The 16940-nt window shown below is 47.1% G+C and overlaps 1 protein-coding gene across 2 annotated transcripts in view; it reads right to left on the reverse strand.

Annotated features, from left to right (window-relative positions):
* Positions 1-10463: 10463 nt before the first annotated feature.
* LOC147683294 (uncharacterized) overlaps positions 10464-16940 on the reverse strand; it is a 180301-nt gene continuing 173824 nt past the window's right edge. For both annotated transcript variants that reach the window (XM_086943743.1, XM_086943742.1), the window contains one exon: positions 10464-11117. In XM_086943743.1, the coding sequence (XP_086799869.1) occupies positions 10501-11117 (617 nt within the window). In that variant the 3' untranslated portion in view covers positions 10464-10500. The remainder of the gene's footprint in view (positions 11118-16940) is intronic.

A 16940-nucleotide genomic window follows, 5' to 3' on the forward strand; every position in this document is an offset into this window, starting at 1 on the left:
ATAACCAGACCCTTAGAGAGTTGTATACTTCCAATTTCAGGTATCTAATGACTTTGGAGTTGATCACTAGCTCTTCATCAGCTTTGCTGTCCATCTTTGGTTGGGAAAATTTGTAGGCTGCCAAGATGAATTACACTGCGCTACAAAAAATAAGAGGGACGCCTTCCTGCACAAAACCAATTGTTGGAGAATTATACATCTTTTTATGTGTCCTGCCGAATGCAGCACACATGGAAAAAGGACGGAACAAGAAATAAAGAAATGTCTCCTTGTTATGCCGCAGATAGGCACACCATTTTAGTGCAAACTGAGGTTTGCAAGTTTTTGTAAGGCTGAGTTTGCGTCAACATACATGTGTAGTTGTATATGAAAGCTCATTCTCCACCAATGTAACACCTACGAGAGGCAAAGGCAGCGCTATGCACCGTTACTTTTTGTGGCTTTGTAAATGCAGAAAATTATTTTGTCAGGGCTGCGCCACAAAAGTGACGCCACCCCAACACAAACTTCTTAGTAAATCCGGGCCACAGAATCAGTGGGAAGGAGTATCGATTAGAAGAATAAGTAATTTTCCTCAGAATTCTTCAGTGTTCCCTCCTCCTTACAGTATGCTAGTTTTAGGTCAGGCCCTGGCCCTGAGCCAGCGCATAAACGCTGCTTTGGGGTTGATATGTGGTAGTTCAGTACGTAAGGGAAGCCCCACCCATCTTTTTCATTGGCTTGTGTCATTGTCATTGTCCTTCCTAAATGCTGCCTTCCAGTTGGTTTATAGGCTTGTTAGTCCCTCCTTATGATGGCCATGTCGTCATTTGTATCCTTCTATGGCCACTGGCCCCTATACTTCAAGTGTTGCACTGTATGTGTTATATTGCCTGTGCCTTCTCCACCCACTCCTGCAAGCTGTGCCTTCTCGCTCCCCGCCCGCACTCCTGTTGTTCAGGCCTTCTTGTCCCCCTGCCCTCTCCCCGCCCTCTCGTTTGCAATGCAATAGGTCTCACGTAAATGCAAGTCCTATTGCATTGCAAATGCTTTTTTTTTTTATTAGGCCACCATAGTAGCCCGCCTTGGAGCTACAAAGTCAGCTGATCTCACTCTCCTGAATCCCGTTGAGCCCTCCCCCATCAGAGTATGAATGTGCTTCCCTTAACCCACCCTTTCCCTGTGCAGGGAGTGAGGCACCATCCATGTCGTATGTGGAAGAGGGGGAACATTTAGGCCCTTTTCTATGGCATTGCTGACTGGCTGGCAACGGTGATGTATGCCCATTGCAAGCTGGTCAGTAATTTTGTAGAAAAGGATCTAAATGTTCCACCTCTTCCAGATAATGTCACGGATAGTGTCTCACTCCATGCACACAACCAACAGGATTTTGTAAACGAGAAAACTGCTCTCTGTTTAGGCGAATGACCACTTCTCCCACAAGTATTTCACTGTAGTCCCGTCTCACTTTGACTGGAGCAGTGAGGACCTGGTGGAGTCTGCTTTTGTAATATTACTTAGTTTTTAATAACTCGTGTTGACTGGGGTGCGGTGGTCTCACATCTCTGGGTCATCGGAGAGGAACAATGTTAGAAAATTGCTTGTTCTTTGCACAGACTGGTGGGAGTGAGGTGTTCCTGACCTGCATTGACTCTCTTTGCATTCCTCCTGTCACTGTTTGCCGGACCCGCTCCGCGGGTCCCGCTTCACGAGGAGAAGTGAGCGTGGGCTGTGCTGGCTTAACGGGGCTGCGAGCGTGAAGGGCAGGGACTCCATTGACCAGGAGTCCCTGCGAGGCCAATTGGAGACACCTGGCCCGCTCTCCCCGGTAGCCACGCCCCCAGCGAACCAGACCTGTGATTACCAGCCCTCCCTTGCTCAACTGGTGGGACCTGCTTGTTCTTTGCACAGACTGGTGGGAGTGAGGTGTTCCTGACCTGCATTGACTCTCTTTGCCTTCCTCCTGTCACTGTTCGCCGGACCCGCTCCGCAGGTCCCGCTTCACGAGGAGAAGCGAGAGTGGGCTGTGCTGGCTTAACGGGGCTGCGAGCGTGAAGGGCAGGGACTCCATTGACCAGGAGTCTCTGCGAGGCCAATTGGAGACACCTGGCCCGCTCTCCCGGGTAGCCACGCCCCCAGCGAACCGGACCTGTGATTACCAGCCCTCCCTTGCTCAACTGGTGGGACCTGCTTGTTCTTTGCACAGACTGGTGGGAGTGAGGTGTTCCTGACCTGCATTGACTCTCTTTGCCTTCCTCCAGTCACTGTTCGCCGGACCCGCTCCGCAGGTCCCGCTTCACGAGGAGAAGCGAGCGTGGGCTGTGCTGGCTTAACGGGGCTGCGAGCGTGAAGGGCAGGGACTCCATTGACCAGGAGTCTCTGCGAGGCCAATTGGAGACACCTGGCCCGCTCTTCCCGGTAGCCATGCCCCCAGCGAACCGGACCTGTGATTACCAGCCCTCCCTTGCTCAACTGGTGGGACCTGCTTGTTCTTTGCACAGACTGGTGGGAGTGAGGTGTTCCTGACCTGCATTGACTCTCTTTGCCTTCCTCCTGTCACTGTTCGCTGGACCCGCTCCGCGGGTCCCGCTTCACGAGGAGAAGCGAGCGTGGGCTGTGCTGGCTTAACGGGGGTGCGAGCGTGAAGGGCAGGGACTCCATTGACCAGGAGTCCCTAGAGGCCAATTGGAGACACCTGGCCCGCTCTCCCGGTAGCCACGCCCCCAGCGTACACGTTTATAAACTAACTCAGACCCGCGCGCGGTACGAAGCGCGGAGCGAAGCCCGGGCAAAGGGCGGGCCGTTTGAGGCCGTTCGAGGACCGGAGAGACCGGGATCGGGCCACTCCTCCTGGTTGGCTAATCTACACAAGGAACAGATTATCCAGGTATCGAAATGTGCACTAGAGAAACTAGGAGTAAATCTTCCATGGCTGCGGCAGGAGCCGTCAAAGGTACCATTGACAATTATTTCGTAAAAGCAGGATCGCTTCTGATAGCGGACATTGAAGTACTCGAGAGACGAATTTCGCAGGAAATAGACTGGGTAAGGAGATCATCGATGGGCCCAATGGCCCAAGCCAAGACTCCCGATGGAAGGCTAGAAGCCATTAACCTTGAATAGGGGGATTTGAGGGCTAACCAATCACCTAACCAATTACCTACTAACCCAGACTCTACAATGGAGGCCTCAAGTGATCTAGAGGACATGAGCCTAATGACTCTACCTACAGGCCACATACCCCAAACACCACTTGAAACCCCGCTTCCAACTCCAGAACTCAACCCAGTTGTAGCTAATACTAGTGAGAATGCTTCTGAGCTAGCAAGGGGTGCTAGGGAAGGAGCTATTCAAAAAAGGAAGAAAGGGGGTCATAACAAGGGAGGGAGAAAGCCAAAAATCCCCAAACCCAATCCTGCTAAGGATGATGTCAGTGTTGGCTATGCCAACCCGGACAAGGATAGTGTAATTGTTTCACCATCAGTCATTATTCCTACGGTCATACCATCTCGTTCTAATAAAATTTCCACTGAATATTCTAGTGACGATATCACACTGGCAGATATAGGCACACTCTTTAGGTCTCTTTTAAGTCCTCTTGAGGCCCGTCTGATAAAGATCGAAGCTAGGCTGGTTAACATTGAAAAACCTACAGTCCAGCTAGCAGACTCCTTGAAACTAGAAATTAAAGGAGCTAAAGGGGACATGGACTCCAAGTCTAAAAGGGGAACTGAGTCTACAACAATAACGAAGAAAAAGGGCCCAGCCACTACCCAAGAAACACAACCTAAATCAAATCAACATAAGATCCCTCAACCTCCGGCTAATTCTATTATAAATATCCCTCCCACAAAAACTCAGGACGTATTGATTCCACCCCCAAAACACAACTACACTTCCTAAAGATACTGCTATTGTCCCGAACAAACCACAGAGTGAACTAAAACCTCCAGATAACATACAAAATACTGCCCGGAAAACTAAAACTGTGAATTTACCACCAGAGGCGTCCCCCTACACGGTCATCTTAGCAGGGGTGCCCGAGCTAAAACCCATGGCCATAGAATCGACCGCTTCTCTTAAAAACAAAGTCATCAGTTGGCTGTCCATATACAGACCTCTCCCACAAGGTATAACTAGTGATGTTCTCATGGTCAGACGGGTTACCTGGGTGGGATACACGAGAAAAACAATCAGAGGAGACTGTGTTCTGGTTACTTTTAGAGAACCAAGTACAGCCTCCTATATCTGCACTTGGGCTCCCGATGATCAAGGAAGTAACATCCAATCCCTCCCTCTCTCATTCTTTTACTCCTCGAATGTATATACATCAGAAGACCAGAGATGGGGGTTCTACCAGGAATCGCTGGGAGAATGGGAGAGTAACCGTAGGGAGAGGAGGGAACCACATCATTACAGGAGTAGAGTCCCTGAATATTTTCCATCATATGGTGATGAGGAAGGATGGGAGACTAGCACCAGGAGGAGGGGCGGAGGGGGGGGTGTCATGAGAGGAGTCCCTGGGCCCCACAGAATTCACTACCCAGCCTATCTCCCTATCCAAAATAGATATAGCAGCCTCGAAATGGTTGACTGACAGTTTGAGTTTCAAGGGAGGGACCACCCCCAATCTTATTGGATAGATGATAGCGATGAAAGATCTACCCCCCTCGAACAAGTCCCGGTATCATGGGAACAGACAGAACCTGTACACCGCCAAGATCCCGGGTACTCCACAGTGGATATATACGACATTGATAGTAACATACGGTCGGGCCAAGGGGAATTGTCAACTCATCCCATGGTCAACTGTGGCACAAACGAGAACAACCATTTCGATATAGGGTCACCTCCTACCAGACCCCAATCTCTGATTCTGACCTCATGGAACGTGGCTGGGTTGGTAACAAACTAGACTGTCAGGAATGGGTTTCCTTTATTAACTCAAAAAGCATCTGCCTCTTCCAAGAGACCTGGGCGCGAGAGGAGCTCACATTCCAGATGTTCGCAGTATTCTCTAAACCAGCCAAATGGGGGCCGGGGAAGACCATCTGGCGGACTGGCAATTTGGGTAGCAGCCCATCTGGGTTGCCAGGCCAGCTGTCTAACTGTAGACTCAGACGTTATACTAGCTGTTCTCCTCGAATGGCCAAACTCCTCCAAACTGGCGGTAATAAACGTGTATTCAAGACCCGTAGCCATGTCACGCGAATCAAATACCATCGAGGAACTCTCCGCTTTCTTAAGTGACATTCCAGGGGAACTCCACTATGTGGTTGGAGGGGATCTAAACTCGCACTTTGAGCCACTACCAGGCCTCCGTGATGGACCCTCCCTTGAGGAGGATTCACGGTGGTTGATACCGGACACGGTGGCACCTCCACCAAGAGCTTGGACTCCCCTAGCTCTCCAGATAACCGCCCTTACCCTAAATCAAGGCCTAAGGGCCTGCAATGGGCGCATCAAATCAGATATGCCAAGCAAATGCACTTTTAACAAAGCTGGAAGCGAATCAAGATTAGATTATTTCCTCGTCCAATTGTCATCGTGGTCACAAATCATCGACTTCAAGGTTATTGATAGACAGGATAGTGACCACAATGCCTTGGAGCTCGAATATGCCCTACCAGGCATCGAGGATACGGGTCGGGGCAAACAAAGTTCAAAGCCAGGCCTACTCCTGGAAAACAATCAAAGGAGAGTAAGGTGGGCGAAACTGGCCACTAGTGGTGACAAGTTAGCTAAACTCTACGCCAGAATTATCCCACTGCTGGAGAGGGCTTTTGCTATTGGCGAGGAACTGGGTGATGGGAAAAATAGAGATCTGTTAGGACAGACCCATGTAGATTTAATAAACACCATGGAGCAAGAGCTCTTCGTAAAGGGAGGGGGTAAAACTAGCGGAACTACCAAGAGGACCTGGTATAATGCCACATGCAGGGACTCCAAACGCGAACTGCTATTTGCAATAAAGGCGTGCAGAAGCAGGGAAGAGATCCAATCTAGGAGAAGGGCACACAAGAAACTGTTGGCAAATGCCAAGGCTGAATGGGACCAACAATACTGGGAGGACCTCTCCCGTGCACTTGTTACCAGAGATTCCAGTAAATTCTGGCGGATAGTCACTAACGGAACGGAGGATCTCTCCTCGGCAATTGAGCCAAACATTGCCCCAAATACATGGCAAAATCACTTCCAGTCATTGTACACAATAGAGGACGAGGTTCCGAGTGCATCCCAAAACATGATAGTGATTGACCCTGAAGGTGAACTCTTTACGGAAAAAGAAGTTCGGGGCTCGATGGGGTACCGGGTGACCTATTTAAGCAGGAACCAGGGGTATGGGCCCCCTATCTCCTGCTGATATTCAACATGGTCCTCAAGGGGATGGAGGTCCCGGATACTTGGCTGGGCACAGAGGTGGTTCCTATATTTAAAAAGGGATCCCCTCTGCTCCCAGCCAACTACCGTCCAATTAGCCTTATTGACGTATCCCAAAAGCTCTTCGGTAGGCTGATCCTGGACCGATTGCAGAACTGGCTGGAGGAGACAGAGACCCTGACCCCTTACCAGGCAGGATTCAGGAGGGGATGCCCACAATTGATCAAATTTTTAGGCTGAACCTCATATATTGGAGGACAGCATTAATCGAGGGCGGCACTCTGTACACGGTTTTCGTGGACCTACGTGCCGCCTTTGATTTGGTGCCAAGAGCAAAATTGTGGCAGGTCATGGAGGAGATGAGCGTCCCGAAAGACATCTTGACAATCCTGATGAGATTACATCACAACAACTTCGCACGTGTCAGGTGCGGGAGGAGTGGCAACCTAACCGAAAGGTTCCCCGTTCGCAGAGGGGTGAGACAGGGTTGTGTGCTTGCACCGACCCTGTTCTGCCTCTTTGTGAATGGGGTTATTGCGCACCTGACTAGGATTGCCAACACTGATGCCCCAAAACTGACTGGCAGCAGGGTGCCCGCAATCATGTTTGCAGACAACACCCTGCTGCTGTCCAAATCCCGGATGGGCATACAGTGGGTGCTGGACGATTTTCTGGAGTTCTGCACAGAAAGGGGACTTGAAATCAATCCCCAGAAAACCATATTTATGATTCTTAACCCCATGCCCCTAAACCGCCCAAACCCCCTGCTGGGTACAGTACGCCTGGAAAGGGTCCATACAATCGAGTATCTGGGGATAACCCTAAATGATAATTTAACGTGGTCGGCACATCAGTCAAAAGTAAACATCAAACTGGCACAGATGGCGGGTGGCATCATGAGAATAGCGAGCAAGTCATCGTATCGCCCACTCACCCCTGTAATCCAAATTTATAAGGCCCAGACGAGGGGGGGAGCCACATACGGGGGAGAGTTGTGGGGCCATATTCCATTGCCAAAATTGCTGACCACAGAGAATAAATTCCTTAGGCAGCTCACAGCTCTTCCGTTGAGTACCCCACTCCTGCCCCTAAGGCTTGATATGGGCCTTAGGCCCATAACAGAGGAACTAGGGCTCAAACCTCTAACCTTCTGGCGCCGCCTCTGGAGCAGTCCGGACCTCTCAACCTATAGAGCTGAGTTGCAGGAATTCTTATTGTTGCCCAACGCCACTAAGACACCTTGGTTAAATTATATTAAGAGAACCTCTGAGATAATTGGTCTACCAGATTTATGGTTAGATCCGATAAATACAAGTAACAGGACGCCGAGAAAGGCGTTATCCAGAGCGTACTATGATAAAACGCTCCTCCGAGCTCTGGACATCACTCGTGAAGGATCCCTGACTTATCAATTCATAAAAACCAAAGACTCATACAAACTTGAAAGTGTATTAGATGACATGACTCCGGCGCTAACTAGGAAATTATTCCTGCAATGGAGGTATGGGACCTTTCCCTTGGCATCTTTTACCGCAGTTTGGTCTTGTCGGCCTTCTACAGAGATCTGCCCTGCATGTGCCCATACAAAGGAGAACGATGCACATGTGGTATCTTCTGTCGAGCCTATCAGAAAAGCAGGAAATACTGGCCTGGTCCCTCTGCTTAAAAATATGGGATTTAGAACATTTTTACCCGCATTGATCTATCCCCACCCATTGTATTTGCCCTATCAAAATAACTGCAATGTGTTATGCCCGAACCCGTTTGATTAAGAGAGCTGGGGACTTGACAGACCTGAATCCCTGATATGCTGGTACCCATTCTGATCATTATATGTTTTAACTTTTAAATGCATTTTATACTAATGATATAATGACATCTTCTGCATTTTTTAATCAATGTGATAATTTTGTACATCTTTTATGATCATGTGATCGAAATAAAGATTTTGAAGAAGAAGAAATAAAGCAACAATAGTGCCAACCCCAACCTCCTCTGAATCTGATGCCCTTTGTGCTTGTGGCTCTACTCATATGGTTTATTTACATACTCTCTGCCCGTTGTTTGGAATAAGCTGGTGCCCAACAAATGAGGGGCTCTTCAGTGAGAGCGCGGCGCAGGATGTTTTGGGTCTTAAGAGGGGTCGGAGCACTAGCTCACTTAGTGTGCTCTCCCTTCGTTTCTGGGCCCCAGGCATCCCTCACCCAAAACACTTTCAACTTTCAGTTTGTTGATTTATAATTTATGTTGTTAACTCTGGAGTGTGTCAGCAGCATTCCAATTAACTTGCCATCTCAGCATCTCCTCGGGGAAAGTGTACAGTATGACTGGGGTGTCCGTACTCTTGGCACATGTACAAACTTAAAAGTGCCGGGAATAGGAGGTCTACCAACTCGGATGCACAAACAGAAACAAACAGCTGCCATACTTGGAGGCTGCCCAACATCAGACACTGGCCCTCTTACAACCAAACAGCTCTAGTTCAGCACCAGAAGTCAGCTCAAGTGACTGTGCAGCACCTGCCTGTACAATACGAATGTTCATTTGTAAAATGTAACGGGTGCCCATGTACACCTCTCCATTTTCTTCAGATCAAGTTTGTGATAAATAGCAACTGGGTAAAAAGAACTAGGCAACAAAGTGAAAACAAGCGCCAGCCAGGATCAATTCATTGTGAGACTACGGGCAGCCTCCAACAGCAGCTCATTCTACAGCAGCATTGCCACTGTGAGGTCACTGCCCCGTTCACTTCACTCTCCCACCCCACAGCGCAGAACACTGGCTAAAGCCAGAAGATCCTTCACTCAGCCTGGCATTGCACAGAGGCTGATTCACTGATCGTGACACAGATGAGTCCTGCAGCAGAGCCCTCACTGAAGAGGAGTGTAATGCCTGTGTGACATTTCGGTACGGGTCCCTCCATTTCTGGTGCTTTTCAGCAGTTTTAAAAGCTCCCTAGTTTCTCATTGCTCAAATGGGTGTAATTTCTAACATGTATATGTTTCCCACGTTTTCATTGCTTGTATTTTGCTCGCGAGAAAGTGTCACTAATAGTCGTTGACTGTCACTCATAATTACACTGAAATTAATTAAATGTCACACATAAGCAATCTGAAACCTTGGCAGCTACGTAACAGTTGCAGCGCGGATTTTATTTCTCCATTGCACCGGAGTGTCAGTATACCCACAGTTGCTAAGTGTTCAGATTGTTTATGTGAGACGTTTTTCAAATTTTCGAAAATCTATGGGAACAAGTGGCTTGCAAAACTTTTCCTAAATGTTCTCCAGATTTCTGCTGTTTGTTAGGAGCACCTAGATGATTTCTTGAAAATGATTGAAACAAGGGGTCATTCATTGGTAATGAAACTTAGAAAGAGCCCTAAGATCATTTACGGGAACAGGGTTTGGTGGGAAAATGCTGCATTCACTAATGAGTTAGAATAACTGAATCTAACAAAAAGTGGAATGCAGTGCCAGTGTCGTAGTGCATGCCTTTTTTGTAGTTGAAACATAACCATTCTATACCCCCATTTGTTCATTAGCAGAGCCAATAGCTCTTGCTAAACACTTATAAGGTCCTGAAAGCGAGACCGATTGCATTGTAAATCGTTGTTTTGATAGTGGTCTTATTAAATTTATTTTATTTTTTTAGCTCCATTTTTTGTAAATCCTGGTTCCTGTGTAGGAACGAAAACTGAGCAGAACAGATGTTACAATGTAATACCTTGATGAACTTTCTACGTTAGTAATGCCTTTGAAAAAATAGCAGCTCCAAAATTGGTAATGCAACAGCGCAACAAAGAATTGCTCAACACATTTACAGATCAAGCAAAGAGTTGTGGAAGGTTTCACAGTGGGGAACCCGCATGAATATTATGAAGCCTTAGAAAAAATTCTTACTGATGATATGTAATTTAGTATCACATTCAACCTTTAAATAATTATTTTACATATGGCCACAGTACAAAATAATCACTCTCAACCATTCTTAGTAACCAATCTGCCGTATATTACCTAAGGTACATTTTAAACACTACAGTGCTAATAAACAAGCTTCTGTCTAGTTAAGACAAAAAATTGCATACATAACAGTGATACCTGTATGTAGCTAGGAATGAAATATTTTATTATCCATGCTATTTAAAATATACTAAGCCCACATTTTTGTATTGTCTTTGTGTGTGTTTTCTGGTGTCTGGAAAGTACGTCCGTTCTACTGAAGTATTCTCCACACATATTGCACTGATGAGGTTTTTCACCAGTATGCAGTTTTTGGTGTCTCTGCAAACCTCCAAGTAGACTGAAGGTCTTTCCACATGTAGTACAAAGGTGAGGTCTTTCTCCAGTATGGAATCGTTCATGCTTTCGGAGATAGGATATTGTTGTAAAGCTTTTCCCGCACTCTTTACATGTAAACCTTGCTGTTCGTTGATGTGTACGTGGAGGTCTGCCAATATTATTCTTTGGGTGGATTTTCTCCCTTTCAGGATAATTATATGGTCTAGTAGTTTCTTGTGTGTTTAGGCTGCACGGAGCACTCTGTTCACTTTCCATTCTTCCCTCATATTTATTGGAGGCTTCTGTTACCGTCACACAGGGAGTCTGGTGTAAGGTGGAGTGCGTAGATTCGCAGCAATCACTTTGCCATTGTGGAGTCGGCTCTACCCTGTTTGCTTGCTTTACTGTCGATTTGCAGAGCTTCGAAATTCTGTTATATGTTACTGGGCTCTCCATTTTTCCATTTTTGTTTCCATTATCTGTAATATAATAAAAATAAAAATGTTAGGCTTCTTAATGGCACTGTATTCAATAACATTTAGACATCAAGTTTGATCATTTAGGGCAGATTACGGTGAAACTCTGGCAATTGTGTGCTTGAGACACTTAAGTGTGCTGTGAGATAAATTAATAATGGTTTGCAAGATATTGTCTAACAAGCAACCCTACCTCTTCTCTCACATGGCAGAGTACATTGTCCGAAGGCACCAACAGAAGATGGGCACTAGGATAACATGTTAGCAAAATGTTTTTAACATGATTTCTCATAGGAAACTGTAGGAGGCTGGCTTAGTACATGGTGCTCACTTATGTAAGTGGAGCACCCTTCACTAATCCAGACAACCCTTATGGCGATTTTAGTGGTCTTAGACAACCTAAGAAAGCTCTCTAACTGTCGAGAGTAGCCTTCAGGCTTAGTCCAGAAGGAGTGTAAAGCAGCTTGTTTTACCAGTATTTAATCTTATGGTGCAAGTTAAGTGAAAAAAAAACACACAGTGTAATTATAAAAATATGTATTTATTATAAATACTAACACATTGCAATAACTCCTACCCAGAGATATAACCGCAATACACACAATTCTTTGGAAACAGAACACGTAAGTAGCACAAATACACAGTGGTCTCCAGGGGGAGACCAAATCATATACTAAACTTGTGGAATGTGAACCATGACCTAAGTCGAGACTGGACCCAGAAGGTGTAGAAGAGTCGGAGACCCTAGGAACCACCCAAGGTGAGTATCTTGGAACCCCACGGAGGTCGTGTGCAGTGTGGGAACACGACTGCGTTCTTAATGCAAGTCAATGGGTAAGTCGCGGTTGCAGTTTGAAAGAAGGACCCTTCCCAGCGCACTCTGAAGAAAACCTGTGGAAGATGGAAGGTTGCAGAGTGACCCCACCCGTGGATACCCCCGGAACCATGATACCTACTCCAGGGAAGCCAGGTGCATAGGTGCAAAGTGACATCAGAAACCATTGTAGACCACAATGGAGGCGCTGAGGAAGGCCAGGAGCCATTAATGAACTGTCCCATGTTGGATGTCAAGAGCCATGGGGTCAGTGTCCGGCAGGGGCACCAACAAGCCATGGCACCGGCAACCAACACAGTTGTCGAAAAAGGTGCAGGTTCGGGACCAGCAACATCCAAGTGACTCACCACGAGCAGGTGTCAGAACAGGCCAGAGCAAGCAAGAGAGCCTACTGAAGCCAAAGAAGACCATCAAGTGGTCCCAAAGGCATGAGGCATAGGAGTCACAAGAGGGTCTCGAGTAGCTCACCAAAGGATGTAGGCCCAGGGTGCAGAGGATACGGTGCAGGCGAAGATCTTGGCTACAGAAGATGCTTGAAGCTGGAGCTTCTTGGAGCCCGAAGAACTCTGGAGGAGAGAGTCAACAAGCCTTGGCAACAGCAAGTCGAGGCAGTGCACAGGGGTACTGCTCCAGTGGTTCCGACTAGGGATACTGGCTTCAAACTTGCTGTGAAGACAGTGCAGGCCTCGAGGGAGTTGTAGAACCACCACCTGTGTTGCTGAACCTTTTAGAGTCCGTAGGAGCTCAGGAACAACAAACAGGTCAGCTTTGTTGCAGAGCCTGCAGATGCAGGGAAGTGATTCCTTCACTCCAAGGGAGATTCCTTTTGGTGTCTTAGATGTCTGCAGGCCCTGTGAAGAACCTGTATGGAACTAAGGCACATATGTTGCAGAAGACTGGCAGGACGATGAGACCAGGAGCAGCAGGAGTCTTCTTGAGTTCAAGTCTCAGTTCCCAAAGCAAAGTCCAACGAAGTCCAGAGTGCCCAGAAGGTTGAAGTTGAAGTGGTTTTGGATCTGAATCTTGTTCCATGACAAATCCACCACCCACGAGTAAGCCATTTAGTACCCTAAGGAAAGGGTTGGGACGATTCAGGGGTCCCTTCCACAGGAGGTGCATGTCCTTTGCCCAGTTTCACGCCAGAGCAGGAGCCAACTGCTCCCTGAACTGGTTTAATTTGGAGTATGCAAGAAGGGCACCAAAGGTGTCTTTCAAAGCAGTCTAGTTGCCCTGGCAAGCACCCCCACCCTGTCACAATACACTAAGTCCTGTCTTCCCCTGTTCGAGCTTGGCTCAGCAGCAGGAGTGAAGAATCAAGTCTCTGGTCGGCAGCAGCCATAGTTTGCTGTCCGGGTCTAGAAGACTGGTATTGGGAACACTGAGGGCCTCCTGGAGGAGCTTTACAATACACGGAATCATACCTCCAACACTGTTTACGGTGTTGGAGTATGATTCCAACATGTTTTAATACTAAACATGACAGGGTTCGTTACAGTCAGTTTAGAGATCGCCATTGTGTAATGACACAAGGCCACTCTATATATCGTAATGGCTGATGCACTTACAACCCGAGAGAAAGGACTACAAGAGTCATAGGGGTGTCCTGGTCATTCAGGGGCACCCTGACACTTATAACCGAGCACCCTGCCTTCAGGATTTAAAGGCCTGCCTTAGGGGTGACTTATAGGTTTTAAGTTTAGTGACCTCAGATATAAGGAAATGTATATCTGTCTTAAGTGTTGTTAGCACCAGCTTACACAAGCTGCAATGGCAGGCTTGTAGTCACAATTTGAATTCTCTCTCAAGGGTGACATATTACATGCTTCAGCCCATGGAAGATTGCTGGTGTACCTATGCCCTGGGTACCCTGGTACGATATACTTGGGACTTACAAGGGTACACCAGTAGCCAATTTGGAGGTTACCCAAGTACTCACCATGTCCAATTTAGGAAAGAAGCACAGAGACTCGGGTCCTGATTAGCAGGATCCCAGTCAGGCTACTCAGTGAACCATAATGACACCAGCAAAAAGTGGGGGTGACCATGAAAACAGATCCTACTTTCCTACAGAAACCAAAAACATTATGTTTTATACCTTCACAAGATGAGTAAGGGATCAGTACAAACTACTGGGAAATTGTAAAGCCAAAGAAACTAGAGTCTGGAATATGATCTAACAGCATGATGTGGACGATTAATCGAAGTAATCTTGGTGCAAACAAACAAGTAGCTCCCTAAAGCCTGGCAATTATATTTCTTCACCACAAGTATGCAAGAAGATAAATTATTATAAATATTAATATTTAAAATAATCATGACTTTCATTTCTTAACTCAATCTTTAACAAGGAAGTACATGTGTAGCATTAGTGGTTGACAACATCGGACTGCTCACTTCACCCACTGAGTGGTCCAATTTCATTGAGCCCATTACTTTAAGGCAAGCCAAATGCTGGGCTGGTTTGTTGTTAAAGGAGAATGCCTCAGAAACTGCAACATCTTTAACATCCACTACATGGGAGACAGGTGGAATCTGGGCTTTTAAAACAGCATTGAGAAACGTGGAGTGGACGATAGAAGAAAGCACCAGAGTCCAATCTCAGATGAGGCTGCTGAAGCGAGAACTGAGCATACATGGTTTAAATTAGCAATGACATAAAGAACATCAACCTGGTTGGCCAAGGGGAGGGTGGGTTAGGGATCTCCGTGGCAGGGGGGATTGGTGGGAAAACAGCTGACAGTTACATGGTAGCACCTAGAGAATGTGTTGTGGGGAGATGTGTATAAACCAATTAACTGCAAATGGGTATCATGTGCATATCGCACAACAGTGATTGCCACTGTGTAGTTTATTTTATTTATTTGCAAAGTTTTATATAGCGCTGGCTAGACCCAGAGGTATCAGAGTGCTTTACATAAGATCAGCGAGTTACAGGTTATATAATTACATAGCCAACATAACATAACATAACATGAGTATTTGTAAAGCGCACGTTCACCACTACGGGCCTCTTGGCGCTGAAATAACAGATGTTTGTTGTTACCCAACTCAATGGTACTCATTTTATCGACCCCAAATGGATGAAAGGCTGAGTGGACCCGCCGGGATTTGAACCTGTGACCATGAGGTCGAACACAGGCCCCTGCAGTAGACGCATTAGTCCACTGAGCCACCAGACCCGGCTAAGTATTGACATAGGAGAAAAAAACATGAGATTACACAATAATATGAGTTATTAGCGCGCACATGTCTTCAGGGGAGTGAAAGGTAGAGGGGGAATGGTAAACAGGGGTAAGGAATAAGGTGGAAGACAAAAAGGGAAGATGAAAAAACAATGTTGGATGTCCAGCTGGGTAGGTGACGGTCGAGGGGTGAACCAGAGCCAAACTCCTCTATATAGATGCATGGGACATCTCCTCCGGGTATCGGCCAAGGTTGCTCGGGCAACGCGGAAGTACAGACCGTTATGGTGGAAGACGAGGAAAACAATGTCTGATGTCCGGCTGGGTAGGTGACGGCCGAGGGGTGAACTAGAGCCAAACTCCTCTATAGCTGCATAGGACAGCTCCACCTGGTATCAGCCAAGGTTGCTTGGGCACCGCAGTAAGTACAGACAGTAGTTATACGTGTGTCAGAGCTTCCATAGGAAGGACATTATTTCTTTTGCTAATCATTTTTTTTTTAATAACGCTTTTATTAGGTTTTGCATGAAATGACAACATAAAAAAGGAAGAACATACCAACGGGCGTGCTGTGTCCTTAGTCCCCCACCTCCATATTCCTGCTCCCAACCCCGAGCAAAAGCAGCATATTCATGCATCATGTTTAGATTGGGTATCCAGCCCCACATAGGACCTGATTTTATCATTGAGGACAAACGTTCTACTGTTCCATTCCTCAAATACTACACCCCTGTAGCCGCCAACTCCCCCGAAACCTAGCCATGTTTCTGAGTGCTGTCCTTAGCCACGTAAACCAGCTGCTCTCTTACCATGCACCAATCCATTCCCCTCTTACACTCAGTGACTGACGGTACAGTGGGGATTCTGCCTTCCAGAGGAATGCAACATCCCTCTTTGCAAGTGTGAGACCTAGCCAAAAAAGTGTCATGCGTTACTGAGTCAGTTCAATGCCTTCACTGATATGAATAAGGATAAGCTTTGTGTCTCGCTGTGCTGGCTGTCCTAATACATTCCCTAAGCAGTTCATGACCCCCTCCCAAAACGGGCAAAGGCGGAGGCACCCCATTTTGTTTGTAGAAAATCCCAAACATGTCTGTGGCACCATAGGGATGGGGTGATCACCACCATCCAGCAGAGCCTGTGGGATGTAAGGCAGGTCCAAAGCACATAATTGAGCTGAATAGGACGCAGTCGTATGGAAATCGCAGTGCTTCTCGGTGAGGCCTGAAACTCCACCCAATCATCGTTGGATAAGGCTCCTAGGTCTTGCTTCAATGCAGAGTGCAGTACTGTAAAAACAGTAAGGTGTATTCCGGACCACGGATCAATAGACCTGCAAGACCTTGTGGTCACCCAGTTCTCCCTGCAGCAATTTGGCTTCCAGCAGATGAATTCTGATAGTTCGTCCAAGTCTGCGAAATAGGGCAGGAGGGCATGTCGTAGCTGTAGGTAGCGAAAAAATTGGCAGCGGTGGAGGGCATATTCCTCCTGGTAAGTTTTAAATGTCACCCCATCAAGAACGGCCCCAGAGTAGAGATCCCAATAGTATTCCAGCCATGAAAACGTGGCAGTTCTGCCACATGAGGAACCATGGAGCCCACCCATAGGGGGGTCTGGCCAGTTACTCACATGTTTTAAGCGAGGGAAAGAGTCAGGATCAACACCCTTGTGACCGGGGGGGGGGGGGGGCTGGGGGCAGCAGGATTACCCCAACATATAAGAGGTGTGGAATGGTCGTATCTCTCACAGCCCACTTCTCAGTAGCGTAGATGGGATTCCCTTGATGCCTGATCACCAATCATTTATAAT

Source organism: Lissotriton vulgaris, chromosome 11 (assembly GCF_964263255.1).
Source record: "Lissotriton vulgaris chromosome 11, aLisVul1.2, whole genome shotgun sequence".
Taxonomy (NCBI): domain Eukaryota; kingdom Metazoa; phylum Chordata; class Amphibia; order Caudata; family Salamandridae; genus Lissotriton; species Lissotriton vulgaris.